Source organism: Psammomys obesus, unplaced genomic scaffold, assembly GCF_907164565.1.
Source record: "Psammomys obesus unplaced genomic scaffold, mPsaObe1.curated_primary_1811, whole genome shotgun sequence".
NCBI lineage: Eukaryota > Metazoa > Chordata > Mammalia > Rodentia > Muridae > Psammomys > Psammomys obesus.
The window spans coordinates 15,035,064-15,052,206 of NW_026596120.1; the positions used below are offsets into that span (position 1 = coordinate 15,035,064).

Below are 17,143 nucleotides of genomic sequence, written 5' to 3' on the forward strand. Positions count from 1 at the left end.
TTACAGACCTGTAACGGCAGGCCTGTCAGCAAAGCCTTTTTCTACGTGATCAAGGCAGTTCTAAAAGACATTCACCCTGAGCTGGCTATGGTTGAGCATGTCTTTAATCCTGGTATCAGGAGGTAGAAGCAGGTGGATCCCTGGGATTCCGAGACCAGCCAGGGTGACATACTAAGACCCTGCCTTAAACAAAAACCTAAAAATATGTTCATCCAGAAGCAACACTGTTTGCTGTTGTTGTGGTGAATGCAGCGTGGCATTGCTTTGCTTAGCTGTTAATGGTTTGTGCCTTTTAAACTCGAGGCACGAGCAGTGGTACCATGGCGTGTTGGGACATGAGGTTCCAGTTGCCGATTTCCAGTCACTGTCACCCCTCCAGAGCTCGCATCCGGCGCCTCTCCATGCACCCCTTGTACCAGTCCTGGGTAATCGCAGGTAAGTTGCAGGGCTGACAGTCGGGGTGGGACTTGTAGCGTATGTTGTTGCTCTTAGAGGTTTTATTTTACATCTGAGCCAAACGCTTGATTCTGTGTTGACGTGGAAGCCGCCCATGTCAACTGTGTTCTAAGTTCAGAACTCGTGCCACCTATCGTTACCACCACTCCATTCCTTTCTGCCACCATCTCTCATCTTTCATTTTTTCTTTCAAGCTCCTGTGCCCCTATTTTTTTGTTAAAACTGCCAGCGTCTTCCCAGAAATATAAGCAAGGAGAGATGTGGATCCTCTCCAGTTGCCATTCTTTCTGATCTGCATCTGTGTTTCTCACATGCTCCCTTCCTTTCCAGCACTGGGCACTCAGTTTGCTGGTATGGGTTCTTGGACTAGATAACCTTTTACTGTGAATAGGTGTGTTGCCCGCATGCCTGTCTGTGCACCATGTGTGTATAGTGCCCTTAGAGGCCAGAAAAAGTTGTCATATCACCAGGGACTGGAGTTAGGGACAATTGTGAGTTGCCTTATGGGTGTTAGGACTCAAACCTGGGTCCTCTAGAAAAGCTGCCAGTGCTCTTCACTGTTGAGCCATCTCTCCAGCCTCACCTGGGCAGATCTTTGAAATTAATTTTCCTTATCTGTAAAGTATGGTTGAAAACACCTTATAATTTGAGAATTTGAGGGGAAACATCAACCACAGTCTGGCAGCGCAGCTTATCTTGATAGATACTAGCTCCTGCCTGATAAGTTTATGTTTTCCTTTGGTCCTCCTCTTTCGCCTGTATACAGCCCATGCTGTGGAACCCAGGTGGAATAAAAGCAGGGAAGGAGAAAGCCAGTATCACAACCATTCCCCACCAGTCTGGTGCCTGGCCACTGTGGTTTGAGCCACTCTGTTCTGCCACTTTCTCCCTCATTGTGGTGATGGATGAGCCAAAATAAACCCTGCAGTCATTTTGCCAGGGTCATAGCAATGGCAAAACTGACTAACACACCAAGTAACAAATGGCTTTCTATGGACTCTTCCATCCAGTCAGGATTCCAGCAAGGCAGACTTGCTCAAAGAGGGTTTCTTTCTAAAGGCTCCTTTACAAAGGTATGGGTAGAAAGGCGGCCATCACAGAGTGTGCTTAGTAGTAGAGAGGCAGACGGTGTTTGGGAGGGTCTGCTTATTGGAGTTACAGTGACCTTATAGAAAAGGTCACCTTGAGAGGAACAGTGGTGGTGTGTGTGTGTGTGAGAGAGAGAGATATTGAGAGACAGCACATGAGTAGTCTCCCGTGTACCTGTGTACATGAGGTCAGAGGACAACTCTTTGGGGTCACTTCTCTCTTCCTTGCTTCTGAGGCAGGTCACTCTTGTTTCTGTTGCTGAGTTGTGTACTCTAGGCCAGCTGCCTTAGACCTTCTGAGCAATTCTCTTATCTTCACCTACCATCTGCTATAAGAAATGCCAGGATTGCAGATGTGCACCGCTGTACCTGGCTTTTTACTTGGATTTGGGGATCAGACTTGGGTTATCAGGCTGTGTAGCAAGTGCTCATACCCACTGAGCCATCTCCTCATTTCAAGCAATGAATTTTGAGGAGAGGGACACAGCCAGGCTGGGCTGAGTGATCTTTCTCCCCTCTCGGGGCTTTTTTTACTTGGTGATGTAATAAACTTATGAGGGTTTGGCAGTTAGAAGTCTGAGCTGTGTGCCATGGGCAGTCAGTGTAGTAGCAGGGCCCCTGGAAGCTGTGGTGAGACGTCACTGCTTGCTTTTTCCTGCTTCTCTTCTATATTAGCCAGTGTCCTGACTTCAGGGCAGAACCATAGCACCTAGGCCCATCACTACTGATCACGAGTCTGTCTCCCTCTTACAGGCATGCTTTTGACTGCATTTAGGGCCCACTGGGTAGTCCTGAACAATCCACCCCTTTCAAGGTCCTCCTTAACTGCATTTTTGAAAATCACTTTTGTCATTTCAGGCAACATTTACAGGTTCTCAGGAGTAGGACTTTGAACTATTTGGGGGACATTTTCTTTCATTTTTAGATTCTACAAGTCAAACCCATCTAGACGCCAGATTGTACAAGAGCCTAGTGTGTGATTCATACAGTCAGACTTCAGAGAGCGAGTGTCCTGTGTCATTTGTTCCTGTGCTTTTCCTATCGTCCCCTTTTGTCTGCTCCAGCCTCACTGATTGGTTCTGCCTCTCCTGTTCCTTCTGCACTGTTCTGTTTAGTGTTTCCAGTAGAGTAGAAACTCCCTGCAGTAGGGGATTTTGCCATCTTTAACCCAGTGCCTAGGACAGTGCCACAGTGGATAATGCCAGCTCTCTAGATGTTGATAAATGAATGAATCCTGGTATTTTTGTCAACCCCCCCCCCCCCACACACACACACATCCCAATCACATTACCTACGGGAGAGATCTCTGTGTGACCCATGGTTTCTACTTTTCTAGCCAGCATCTATTCCGTCACAACTGTCCTTCAGTTACACCAAAACACCCTGAGCTTTCTGGCCTACTCAGTTTATTCTGCCTGAAGTAGGCCACCTGCTGCTACATCTGTCCAGCTTTTTTGGGCCTGGCTGGAACGTCTTGACTCAGCCCACAAAATGTGTTGTTTCTTCCCCAGCCTGAGTGAAGGAGGAGCTTTGCACTTGCTCTCATACTTATCAGCATGCTGCTTCCGTGTGTCATTCATTCTTCTTTCTCCGTCGATACTGTAGATTCTTGAGGGCAAAACTCTGTGATTTGCTTTTCTACCGCATAGTCTTTAAGGTCCGTGGGAGTGCAGTATATATATTTGCTATTAAGCTATCACAAACACTTTTGAACTCACCCAGTCTGGTGATAAGTCGTGCTGTTATGTTAAGGGTGTTAGCATTTCTTGCAGGATGGACATTAATGGAAATAGATATAGACAGCCCTGTATGTGCTACCAAGATGTGCAAGAAGAGCTAATAGTTCTTGCCTTTGTCTCTCAGCTGTTCAGGGCAACAATGAAGTCTCCATGTGGGACATGGAAACCGGGGACAGGAGACTGACTCTCTGGGCCAGCAGTGCGCCTCCACTTTCCGAATTACAGGTGTGTCACCAATGTTGACTGCAAAGGACAGTTATTACCTCCATCCTAAGCATGCTTAAGCATTTTAGGAAGCATGGTCTCTCATGAACTTTATAGCTACATCTAATTTGTGTTTTTACTAATGTGAACTACCATGTGACCTTTGCTGCATGGTTTCCAGTTCTTTTAGCTTGCTGGGTCTGCTGCACTGGATGTTTGTGATCTCACATTGGAGCTCCTATAGATGCACATTAGGCCCAGCTTATTACTGAAGAAAACAGTACTCTTAAATATGCAGGGCTTCCCCTGGTATAAAAATGGTATGCATTCACTAGGAAATACCCTTTGACTTTTGATCTTTTCCCAGGCTAGTAATGCTGTGATCTGGTTCTGTTGTGATGCTGGGTGTAGCAGTGAGCCATAGCTGCTGGTCAGACCAAAAGGGTAAAGAAGTTTTCTAGATTAGAGATGGTATTGGGCCAGAACCTCAGTGCAAATTGAGGAGTATCTGAACCTTGTATGAGTGATGTTTACTATAGATTTGTCTGTTGCTCGTGTTTCTGGGAGTATCATGGCAAATAAAGCTAAATGTAGGAAAGGTTTGACACCTCCTCCCTCCACCTAGATCTTATACAAAGTAATCCTGAAGTAATTGTTTTTATACTGTTTGTGACAGGCACTGAGTGTGTAGCCCAAGCTGACCTTGAGCTGGTGACTCTCTGGCCTCTTCTTCCCAGAGCACTGGCACTGCTGGTGTGCACCACTATGCTCAGTCTGAGGGGACACTGGAGACTGAACTCAGGGTCTTGCTCTTGCTATGTAAGCACTCTGCCCTGAGCTACACCACCAGCCCTTCAAAGCAGTCAGTTGTAGATCCTGAAGTTCCCTGCCCCAAAAGAAAGGGATGAGACCATTCCCACATGTTATATGTCTTGAGGTCTGAGGTGCCTGTACAGCTATTGATGGTTAATTCCCTTCTACCAAAAATGTCATTTGTGGGATATACCGATGTCTTTTCTGTGACTGTGTGTTTCTGTCCTTCAAGCCTTCTCCGCACAGTGTCCATGGCGTCTACTGCAGCCCTGCAGATGGAAACCCTATCCTGCTGACAGCGGGCTCAGACATGAAGATAAGGTGCAGTGTCTCAGCAAACCCTTCGGTTTAAACAAAAGAATGCTTCAGTATTAGCAGTGGAGTGTTTGAAGTCATCAGTACCTTGCCAGACAGCTATCAATGTTAAGTTATTGATTCTAGAAAAGTCTTTCTTGATATACTGTAGATTTTATTACCATTTATTATCTCTCCCGTAGGTTCTGGGACTTGGTTTCCCCAGAAAGGTCCTATGTTGTTGCAGGAAGCACCAGTTCCCCATCTGTGTCGTACTACAAGAAGATAATAGAAGGCACTGAGGTTGTCCAGGTATGGGGCTTTGTAGGCACAAAAATGGCTTTGACCAACATTTAAGATTTCTTTGAAACTAAGGAATATATTTGGTTTTTCTTGTCTTCTGGGTGGGCATGGAGACAGGGTCTGGCTATGTATCCCTTATCACTATCCTTGCTTCCCGCTCCTGAGTGCTGGGATTACGGATGTATGCCATTGCAGCTCACACACTTTTGTCCATTTTAACAACAAACTTTTATCAAAGTATAAAAAAAAGAATGAGGAAATACATTAAAGCACTACTTTACTGCTTTCCGTCTACAGATGGGTTGGTCAGGAACAGGGAGTCATTTGGCCTGGTCACATACCTAATAAACAGGAAACCGAGGTCCTGGTGTGGCTGTTAACCTCCAAGGCATGTGTTATTGACCTAGAAAATATCAAATGTTCTGGCCAGAGTAGGCTTTCCATATTGTTTAAAAATGCCAGAATAGCAAATACGTATCTCTATTCTTTCCATGTAAATATGCACACAGACTATACTGACTCATTTATAAGTGGCTACATATGCAATCCGATGACGACTGGAAACCTAGAAAGTCATTTTGGACTTACCAATATTCTAAATTAAGATCTACTAATTTTTAAAAATATATTTATATTAAAACTGGGTCAATTTGCTGTATCTCTACTATCAAAAGGTTAAAATAAGCTTGGTCTTGTTCTCTTAAAATGATGTTATTAATCTGTAGTATAGCCTTAGACTCTCCCTGCTGTGGCATGATGACTGGAGACAAGGTGTTCGCTTCCTAGCCACAGGAATGCTGTCGACAGGTAGAATGAGGCATAGGTTTAACCTCAGGCTTTTATTTTGACTTCTATCCACTAAACAGGAAATTCAGAATAAGCAGAAGGTAGGACCGAGTGACGATACCCCTCGAAGGGGCTCAGAGTCTCTGCCTGTGGGGCATCATGACATCATCACGGATATTGCCACCTTCCAGACAACTCAGGGCTTCATTGTGACTGCTTCTAGAGATGGGATTGTGAAAGTGTGGAAATAATCCTGCCAACTTGTACAAAATGTTGTAAAATTATAAATGTACCATAATTCAAGGAAGAAGATTTCTAGAGAACTAACATGGTTTTTGAAGTGTCTGTATTACTGTTTCATGGCTAAATGAATCCCAGTCACAGTGGTTAATGATGTGGGCATGGTTTATTGGGGTGCATTTCTGAAGAGTTGGTCAGACAGCACAGTCTGGTAGTCCTTGCTATATACGGAACAGGTGAGAAATGTAAAAAGCGAACATGAATGTCAGTTTATTTTGTATGGAAAATGATTGTAAGCTATTATGTAAACACACTTTTGTTATTATAAATGCTATTCAGACTACAAGTAAACTCTATTCAAGCATCCTGAGAGTTGGCATTTGTTTGTGACATGACCTTAGGTAGTCAGTAAGCAGGGGATGAGCTCTAACCTGGGCTGTTGTTAGGCAGCAGAGGCAGAGACAGGACCGTGTTCCTCCCTCTGCTTGCACACTTCTGCTTACGTTATGATTTATTTCCTTTGTATTAGCTCAACAGCAGCATGGATCTGCCTGGCCATCATTTCTATAGGATCTACCAAAAGTTCCTGTCAGCTTCCATTTCCCAATGGGAATTATTTACTAAATTCGAGAAAAAGAATGTTCCAGATAAAAACATGCCAAACATTTGAAGGCCCACAGTTGCTTTTCCAGTCAGGTAAAACTTTTCAAGTTAACAGATTTCTATTTGTATGCAGACCTAATTCTCTCCACATTTATTCTTTTGTGAGAAAAGGGTTTACAACTATTCCAACTTGAAATTAGGTACGTTGGGATAAACCTAGCCGCATAGATAATCGTCTAGGGAATACTGCTTGTTACATACATGCCACATTTTTCATAGCCCGTACGTTAGTTGGTTCTGACAGTTTACATGTTCAGTTCAGGTTTGAGCAGTTTCTGGTTGGCTTAAACTGCAGAAGTATGAGGAAATGCCAGTCATGCAGAAAGGTCAATGTTGATAGTGTTGGCTCTGATTAGACCTTGTAGCCTGGAGGTATGCAGACTTGGGAAGTTTGGCATGGCCTCTGCCCAACTGTACAGCTTGAATGCTAAGTCCATTTAGAGAGCCGCAGGGGTAGGAGTGTTTTTTAGTACGTAAATGTCCCATGGAGAGGTGTGGATAAGCCATATGTCTCAGAGGGCTGAGGGATAAAGGAATGTTTGACAGAGACCTGGTCTTGCTCTCCATTTACTACCCATTGCTCTCTCACCATCCCACAGATGACCCTCTTTGAAAGAACTTTATTGGTACTGTTATAATCTGATAGCTTTAGTTCAGAGAAAATGGGAGGCAGGGCCATTTGCAGTCAGTTTTAATTTACATTTTTAAGCCAAGATTCACCAATAATGCTTATTGTGTTTCTTGACTTAAGTAGTCTTACTAAATTTAGAGTCAGCTTGGTTTTTTTCTGATCTTCACCTTTTGGAGGCAAATCATAAATTTGGAGTCTTAAAGTTTTAATTTGTGTGTCTGCATATGTGTGTGTAGTGTCCTGGGAGGCCAGAAGAGGGAGCTAGAGTTGCAGGCAGCTGTGAGCCACTCAGCTAAACTCCAGCACTCTGTCGTTGGTTTTCAAGACAGGGTTCCACTCTAGCTTTGGCTGTCTTGGAACTAGCTGTGTAGACCAGGCTGACCTCGAGCTTACCGAGATCCACCTGCCTCTCTACCTTCCAAAGAGCTGGAATTAAAGGTGTGCGTCAACGCTGCCTGGCCAGAAACTTTTTTTTTAATGAGTTATGTATAGTATTCTTCAGACCCTTAACCTGTTAAGAATTAAAAAATGTAACCCAAGATGCCAAAATAATTTTAATTACCAAGCAATTTAAAAAATGTACCATACTTAACACAGGGGAAAAAAATTCTTTTCAAAGTATCTCCAACAATAAGTAGGAAAGTGCTGTGCCCAGTCAAAGTGAATTAGAAAAGTCCCTGCTGTTAAAGTGACTCAAATATGGCCCAGCAATTTCCTGCAATGAAACATACAGTCTTCCTGAGCCTCTAGACACCGGTAGGATGCACACCTGAGTACTGACAGTTTTCCTGGGTTTCTTCTCCTCAGAAGAAGCTGAGCTGGAGCTCTCTCCATGCAGTTGTCCCAGGAATGGTGGCACAAAGGCCTTAAAAAAAATACTGCACATGGCTCATCTGGCCAGATTTCCTAGACAGAGGTATAGACAAGAAGATCCGGCACACTCCTCTGGCCTTCTGGTGTCAGTAACCTACTTCCCACACACAGCTTCCTTTCCTTCCCAGGGACAGTGACATTCTTCCTGGCAGCGCCGTTGCTGCTAACCAGGGAGCAAACTATAAACCAAGGTAAGAGCTGGGTGGCGGGCCTCAACACACTGGACCTTTGATTTTCAGTTGTTGAAGATACTCCTAACCTAGGAAGGAAAAAGATGGACAGGGATGGAGATACGGAATGCTTGAGGGGCTGGACCCTGAGACTTCTGCTGACTCACTCTAGTCTCTGCCAGTTGATCAACCCAGATTCAGGGATTTTCTTACACCAGAAGCTCAGAGCCATTTAAATTTCATTCTGAGCTCTGTCATTCCTGCTTCCTGCCGCCCACGGTAGCCCAAATGCTTGCTACCAGGTGGAGTAAAGGAACTCGGAGCCTAACTCATGACACTATGTGTTGTCACTCTTCCTGTCTAAGGGACAGACGGATTAGTAGAAAAAAACTTAATAAATGATCATAACAAGGAAAAAAAAGACCAGAAATCCACTGACATGGATTGGCAGGAAGTTCTAGATAGAAAATCCAGCCCAGAAGCATGACTCGGGTTCCTGGAGACTTGCTAAGTTTCCCACTGAGTTTCGGAGGAGTCAGAACTGGAGAGAGTTACTTTCTGCCTCCTACAGACCAGGCACATGACTGCCGAAGGCCAGAGGCATCCTTCCGGCACAAGCCCCTCCCAGGCCAGCCAGTCTACCAAGACAATGCTGTGCTGAAATGGAAGTCCTGAAGGTCAGATGTCCAAAACCATGACATACAAACAGCACCAATTTCTAGGGTAAATGTTTGAGAACTCAACAACATTGAAGGCTTCTGATTAAACAGATGAGCATTAAACAATAGCACATTAAAAAGGTGGGTTTGCAGATGGAAAAGCAGCAGAGGGTCGCACTTGGAAGTTTACAGTGGCCCATGTCCACATGCATACACTGTAAAAAAATCAACTTCAAAATCTTGTCTCATTCAACTTTTCAAAACATGTCTTTCGTTCCATCTCCCCGTAGTTATATGATTCTCAGAGTGCTGGAATTGTCTGGAATCGTCAAGTAAACCTACTGACTAGATCTTGATACCGTGAGTGTAGTGGGTTGAGGTACCTGACCAACTACAGCCACTGGCTTGTTCTTCCCTTCAGCGCAGCTGTTGGATGCTGGTGTGCAGCCTGGATAAGAGCTTGGCGTTCGGGAGTGGATCTGGTGCTCAGTCCAGAGCCTGACCACAGCTAACTTGTTTGATCCCTTCATTTACCGTGTTTGGAAGTGGCTTTTATCCCTCCTTTCCCCTGTTTAAAGGTATAGAGTGTGTTTTTAGAAAGACTTGAAATAGCAGCTCTGCCACCTCTCAGGACACTTGAAAGGCGTTTTTTATCTTGAAAGAGCTTTGCTGCCTCCGGTGAGTGGTCTTTGAGGATAGCTTTCTGTGGTCCCGGAACAAAGCTGCACAGCAAAAGAAGAGAACATCACATAAGGCAAGCCATTCCAGCTCTCCTGACTCCATGGTAACCTTTCTTCCTAAACCATTATACCCGTTCCCTCATCACACCCCCTCCAGGATAAATTTTAAAAATTGTTGAAGTGGCAGTTTATACTGGTCAAACAGTAATTCTCAAACCTTCCTAATGCTACAAACCTTTAATACAGTTCCTTATGCTGTGGTGACCCCAGCCATAAGGTTATTTTCATTGCTGTAATTTTGTTACTGTTAGGAAGTGTAATGTAAATGTATGTTTTCTGATGGTCTTAGGCAACCCTTGTGAAAGGGTCATTTGACTCCCAAAGGGGTCGTGACCCACAGCTTGAGATCCACTGGCCTATCAGACACTGACAAACTTAACCTCTCAAACACGGTCATCCTCAAGTGCTAGTGAAAGGCTGAGGGCATGCCACTCCCTCCCACCTGCCTGATTCTATGCCCAGATGCCCACTGTCTGCTGTGCAGGGCAGGTGGGAAGGTGTTATGTATGGTGTGGATCATACTAGAACCTGCCTGGCAGGTGCATAAAAAGGCTTGGGGTTAGGAGGACCCCCAACAGCAGAGGAGCTGAAGCAACAACTGCTGTCCTTGAGTCTCATTACCAGGGTCCTCCTTGGGGTGCAGGTGAAGAAAATGAGGCATAAAGAGGTGACTGTGGCAGGACTGGGGCTCTATGCCAACGTTTCTAAAACGAAGGTCAGGGTTCCTTGCATCGAATTAGATTTTTACTTAGGACATTATGGAGGTTCAAAATGCTCGGAATCATGGTCAAGAGAAGCATTCAAGAGGATAGAAGAGGTCAAGATCCGAACTGGAATTCATTTTGATCTATTTCTTTACTACTACTGTACTATCTCTATAATATATAACCAACCTTTCAGAAAGCAGTGTGTAGAGAATGAGCACAAGAAGAGAGAAACAACACTGAAGAGTTTTGGAAAAGCCATATAGAAACAATTCATATGTATGTATATGTATATATGTGTATGCATATATATTTTTAATGGGCACACCACATGAGGTGAGGGTGCTTCCCCCAAGAGCCACACCTCCTCTAGCAAAACCCACAGTGCCAAGTTTAGGAAGCCTCCCCTTCAAATTGTTGGTCAGGAGAATGCAAGTTTCCATAGCAGTATGAGCTATTGCAGTGTTCTTGGTTGTCCTTGAGAACTTGAAGGTAAGAGCCTGTTCCTGAAGACAGCATACACGTTGGACATAGCACTTGGAGGACCTTTGCTGGCACCCGTCTGGAAGCACCTTGCCTGAAGAGCAGCTCTCACTATTAGAAGGTGCTATGCAAGCACCAAGGGAGAGGACTCACTGATGAGTCCTACCCAGTGTAAAGCCAGTGAATCACGATGTCTAGACCAGGGAGATATCCTCAATGATGCAATAATGGTCCCTTTTCAGGGGTAGCAAATAGCTCTCTAACTAGAGAATTCACACCCATTACTGTAACCCTGACCAACTCTCCATGGCTGGAGACATCACAGACTCCAGAGACCACCTGCCATTTCCCTAAACGAATACAGTTACTAACTATTCTAAATATTTATCTTTATACCTAGAGATAAGTGTATCTCTCAGCCCTCACCAAAGATTTTACAACAGAGACGTCTGTAAAGATCCATACGTGTTCAAAATGCAGAGAATACATGACTGTGGAGTACCCAACGCCAACTGTCAGATCTGCAGTACAATTCCTGTACCTCTCGGGAACATTGTGAAAGAGGGTGGAGAGAGTTTAAGAGCCAGAGCACCACGATGCCTGCTGTTACATAGCGCTCCCTAGTTGTGACAGGGAAAATGCACCCATGCATCCTCTGGTAGGTTTGCATGAGCAAGCCCGGTGTGATGACACCAGTTGAGTACCAACATGGATGGCCAGAAGTCACAAGCTGTCATCCTTAGATGGACAGCTACAGGTGGTCAGTGGCCTCTGAGAGGGGGAGAAACAGCTTCCTCGAGGACAAGCTCCCACATAGGTTGTCCAGTCCTAAGTCAACCCTGGACATATATGGGCGATGCTAAGTGGACCTAGAGGTTTGTATACAGTTATATGCATACACACATGCATAGATGCTTATATGTGTGTAACAGGAAATCATGAATTTGGGGGGCTATGGAAGCAGCTGGAGTGTGAAGTGAAATAGATGCAGTATTCATGTTTGACATTCTCTAAAAACTTAAAATTTTCATACATTTATACCATGCATTTTGATCATGTTCATTTACTACCACCCTCCAGTTTCCTTAGTGCCCCCATCCCATGTCTTCCCAGCTTAATGTCTTGTCATTAATAACCCCGAGTTTAATCAGTGCTGCCATATGCATGTAGCTATCCACCGGGGCGTGGGCAGCCTATCATCCAGTGACCACTTCCCTAAAGGAGAGTGACTCCCTGCAAAGGATTTGTTCTCTCAAGGCATGACTATCTCACCTGTATTTTATTCATCTTCCCTTGGGCCCCTCTTATTTTGTCGTATTTCTTAGCTTTGAGGAAAGAAGGGTTGGGGAGATGGTGCGGTTTGGTTTCCAGCACCCATGTAGGGCAGCTCATCCATCTTACTCCAGCTCCAGGGGATCCAACACCTTTGGCTTCTGAAGGCACCCACCCTCGTGTACACATACCCACCGTGGAGGTACGTGCATATAATTAAAAGTAAATATATAGTTAAAATCAATCATTAGGTTGGCAACTACTTCTAAGCCCAACCCTGGTACCTTTTGAGGAAAGGGTCAAAAGTGTTAAAAGCCTGTTCTTTGTGTTGTTTTTGTTTTTTTTGGGGGGGGTGGGGAGATATGTGTGTTCCTGTATGTGTGCATGCCAAGGGGTACACATGCAGAAGGCAGATGACAGCGTCTGGTATTGGTCCTCAGACACCTTCCAGCTTTGGTTTGAGACAGGGTCTCTCACTGGCCTACGAGCTTCAGGCACCATTACACCTGCCTCTGTGTGGGTCCTGGGGATCCAGATTTAGGTCTTCAGTGTTTAAAAGGCAGGTGCTTTATGTATTGAGCCCACGCCTTATCTTTGAAGCTTGCTTTTCTACTGTTATAGATGGGCCTTTGTATTTGAGAAAGCATTTAATAAGGATTACTTGGCTACCTAGTTTGGTCTCCGCCCCACTTCTACTGGGTATTGTTTGGGAGAATTTCTGCTGGTTGATAACTCTGAACAACAGGTCAGAAATAACTTTTCAACTTGAGCCCAGCTCTAGTCAAGTTTGTAGGGAGCAAGATGTGTCCTGTTCTAGATACAAAAGAGGATGGGGGGGGGGGCTACTGACTACAGATTGCTGTTCTTTGTAGTCAGACTCCTGCATCTGTCTAGATAATTAGGAGGCAGCCATGCCATACTTGCTGACTAGAGGCCCTGGGATAAATGTCATTCATATGGCAGTGGTGGCTGTCCATCTTTACCATCCACCCCTTCAGGCTCTGCCTGTCTCTGCTCTGGAGTCTGGCACAGTATGTAGGGGGCTTTATGTCTTTTACTTCTTGGAGCAGAGCTAAGTGCTTACACAAAGCTGTCCTATTCTCTCGCCTCCTGGCCATCTGCCTTCTCGGTTGCCTGTGGTGAGAGTCAGCACCTTTCTTCTCCATCTGCTACAAACAAGTGTCTGCGTGTTTTCCTCAAAACCCTGGCAGCAGGATGATTGAACAATTCCAATGCAGGTCATTCTCAGATGGCAAGTCATCTGTCTGGCCAGACTCTGTGCCCAGCAGGTGTTCTCCTCAATCCCACAGTCCTTTCTGCCTCACTTCTCTTGGAAGGCTGAGGCAGGGAAGCTTCAGAAGCAGCTGTGACTGCTTTTATCACACTCTTTGGATACTTAGAGAAGGCTTTGGGGGGTTCCAGGCAATTACACCATCAGGGAGTTAGTTCATGGACAGTGTATAGATTTCACATCTCAATTCCCTGATGCCCCAGCCACTTGGCCATTTCAGATTCACAGGAGAAGCTGAACAACTTACATATCTAGGGCACTGTGGAGATGGAGAAATTCCCTGTCCAAAAGCCCCTGGATTCTCTCTTCCCACTCATCCTGCTCTTCAAAGAACTTCCTAAAATTGCCTCTTGAATGTGTAGGTTGGTGCCGACACCGCCTTTGCACTCTGAGCTGGCTACATATCTGTGAAGCCTAGTGAAGAATGAAAATTCAAGCTTCTGGATCAAAGGGCAGAATAAAAGCTCCTTCTATGGTTGTTCCTCTCTCCCTGGCCTTGACAGATTTTCATTTGTCATTTAGTGTTGATCTCTGGCATGGGGGCATATATCCTCTGGTGATGGCACCCTCTGTCTTGGCTTGCCAAGACTGAGTCCATTTCCTCTGTTAGCTGCTGGGTACCATGCCTCAGACCATCACCACTTTCCTGTCTGGAATACTGGGTGGAGATGAACAAGAGGCCAATGTTGGGATGCCCCCAGCCCTCACTGGAAGATCCCAATGCAGAGCACCTGGCCACAGGCCTCCCATGAAGAGAGTGGGAATGGGAGGCCAACCAAGCCAGAAGAGGTGAGTGCAATGGCAGGTCCTGGGGAAGCAGCAGCAGGTAGATTTCAAGTGAACAGAGGCTCCAAGTCTCTCCTCCCCCACTCCCCCCCCCCCAGCATCGCTTGGAGAGAACTAATCCTAAGTGCACAGCCCTCCAGAGTTCCTTGAAGCTGCTTTTGTACCAGCCATGAGTGCCTCTCAGTCCTTTCACCCCAGCCGCAAGGTATTCTGCGCGCCACTTGTCAGTCTCCTCACTCATGCAGCCATATCTAATGCCAGTGCCAAGCACCTGCAGCAGGGGGAGCCCTACTCCTCCTTTACCAGCCTCAGGCTGGACTTCAGGAAGCATTTGCTGCTGGACAGTTCCCGTGGCTCACTCACTGCTGCAGGGGAGCCAGAGCCTCCAGGCAGGAGCTTCTCAGATGTCCATAGCGCCTGGGCTGGGAAAGCCTGTCCAGTCCTGCTGACCATGCAGAGTGCACACGCTGCAGGGGTGACAAACTGCCGATGGTGTCTGCCTAATCATGAGCCAGGCGTTGGTGCTTGGGCATGGCCAGCAGCGGGGTGTTAGTGCACAGTCATTTACCACAGAAGTGCCCCTAGCTACCTGATGGCCCCATGGGCCAAGAGCTAGCTACACAGCCTAAGGACTGGAACTCAGATTCCCCAACCCATGAAAGTGGGTTCGGCAGACCTTCTGTAATTCCAGCATGGCAGGAGGTGAACACGGAATCCCTGGAGCAAGCCTACCAGCCAGACTGGCTGTCTCAGGGAGGGAAGCTGCCACATATATGAGAAGATTGATCGCGGAGGACACTTGCCCTCAGGCTACTGCACATATGCACAGATATACATGCATGTCGTACACATGTATACACAAAAAGCCAAAAGTCATCTAAAACCTAGGTTTCCACCATCATACATGGTATTATTAATTCTTTAGCAAACATCTCTCAGAGACGTTCTTTTCTATACCAGGAAGCTGATACAGCCCAATAACTTCAATATATTGTCTGCACTCAAATTTCCCCCAGTTGTTTTCCAAATCATGTTTACATTGGCTTTTCTTTCTGCTCTAGGATCCAATTGAAGTTCACAGAATTACAGTTGCCCTCCTTGTCTCTTTAGATCTCTCATTCTAGAATGAACTCTCATCCTTGGCCCTTTATTCATGACATACGAACTACAATCTAATGGTCTCACCTCCTGGGGTTGCCTGGCGATTACCTCATCATTAGCCTCCAGTCAAACGTTTCCAGCAAGAACTGCACACAGGCGATGCGTGTCCCGCTCTATCACTCAGGACGCACATTAACAGCAGCACCTCAGGAACCACAAAGCACCAGCCATGCAAACCTAGTAACTGGAGTTAGACTCCTGGGTCCCACAGGGCACACACTAGCGCATCAGCTCCTCAACGTTGCACTCTGACCTCCACACATGCCTCTCCTCATGCATGTGGTACATACACAATAAATACAGTAATACATAAATCACCCAACGAATCCTACTCACTACCTTCATCCTTTCTGGAGCTGCAGTAGTCCAACATCAGGGTCCATGGGAGTCGTCTCAGACCATCACACTTACCCTTTTGTCATGATGCTGTTAGGGTTTTTGCTTCCTGGAATTCCTCCGTTGTCTCAGGCTGGAGCTGTGCTTCCCTTACCAGATCCTGGGTATTGTTTCAGGCACCAAGAGACCCTGGTTCCTTTCAGTGCACAACGTTGAGAAACCAGCATGGCCACTGGGCATGCTCAATGCCACTGGGGTGTCCCACTAGGTGTTTTGTTTCAACAGCTGAACTTTTCATTAAAAACAAAACCCTCTGTTTGGTTATTTCCAGATCAACTTAGTCATTTAAAAAAATTTCTTGCTCCTTCAAATCATATGTTCCTGTCTGGCTGACCTAGGTCAGGGAAAATGTAGAAAGAGGAAAACAAAGAATAAAGAGAGGCGCATAGCCACCTATCAAACAATACCAAACACAGTACCTTTGAAACTGGCGTGGGGGTGGCTTTGGATTTGTAGGGTTGAGTCTGTTGCACCTGGCTTTGATGTTGACTGATGGATACTTGTTCATCCCACCTAGAAAGAGAAAAGGCTCTGGGTGAGGGTCTTACTTAGGTTCTTAACATATCTGTCCCATACAGTATCACTTCAGTTCCTAATGTCTATCCAAGAAATGGTCATGGGGCATGAAAAGTGTCTCAGGGAAGCCCATAAACTAGGCTTGGAACAGAAGTCTCTAGTGCATATATCAGTGAATTCTAACATTTCATTAAAATGCCTGTAGCTCTAAAATCATCAGTCATTATGAAAGATAACTCGAGCTAGTCAGTCCTAATAACACTTGTAGTGAGAGTTTTGTAATTTTGGTTTCTTTAAAAACAACTCAGAAATGTTATAGGAATACGTTTTCATTTTAATCCCTCAGATGGGGATCAGCCGGCGACTGATTTGCCTCACACTCTAGCAGGGACATAGTTTTGTCGGCTGTGGGTAGTTTCTGTGAGTGTGTGGCATTTGGAATTCTGGGGACTTTTCAGACAGTGTATAAGTGCTAGGGCCCTGAGAGGCAGGCTTGCTGTTGTTGGCTGGTTGGTGGTTGGTTGCTGTTGATTGTTGTTTGTCAAGTAGTCACGTACAAAGAAACGAGAAGAAATTAGGTATCCTGATGGAGAAGTTCAAAACTTGCCCAAGAAACTCTTCTATGCTCCTATTCAGCAGGAAGTAGTCTAGAGATAACAATGTCCCCTTTCCCCTCTATCCCTTTTCTTCTCCTACCTAGTGTTAGAGGGTTAGTAAGGGTGGAGAAGGGTAGAAGAGAGATAAAGGATCCCACAAGACAGCAAACACCAGCTACAAATACTCTTGCCTTTGATAGGAACTCATTAGAGTATTATTTGTTTTTGTGGAATATCAAAAAGCAAAGGGAACAGGGTATTCCCTTTATGGCCTTTATG

General features: G+C 45.5%; 2 protein-coding genes across 2 annotated transcripts in view; one reads left to right on the top strand and one right to left on the bottom strand.

The window, feature by feature from the left end:
• Nucleotides 1-6,287, top strand: part of Pik3r4 (phosphoinositide-3-kinase regulatory subunit 4) — a 93,336-nt gene extending 87,049 nt beyond the window's left edge. Inside the window, exons 13-17 of the mRNA XM_055629508.1 lie at nt 304-435; nt 3,408-3,508; nt 4,533-4,621; nt 4,798-4,906; nt 5,764-6,287. Coding sequence (XP_055485483.1) covers nt 304-435; nt 3,408-3,508; nt 4,533-4,621; nt 4,798-4,906; nt 5,764-5,934 — 602 coding nt within the window. The 3' untranslated portion in view covers nt 5,935-6,287. The remainder of the gene's footprint in view (nt 1-303; nt 436-3,407; nt 3,509-4,532; nt 4,622-4,797; nt 4,907-5,763) is intronic.
• Nucleotides 6,288-8,754: 2,467 nt separating this feature from the next.
• The window catches only part of Col6a6 (collagen type VI alpha 6 chain), a 50,455-nt gene continuing 42,066 nt past the window's right edge, over nt 8,755-17,143 (bottom strand). The window contains exons 18-19 of the mRNA XM_055629510.1: nt 16,172-16,265; nt 8,755-9,641 (exon numbers count right to left, since the gene is read on the bottom strand). Coding sequence (XP_055485485.1) covers nt 9,446-9,641; nt 16,172-16,265 — 290 coding nt within the window. The 3' untranslated portion in view covers nt 8,755-9,445. The remainder of the gene's footprint in view (nt 9,642-16,171; nt 16,266-17,143) is intronic.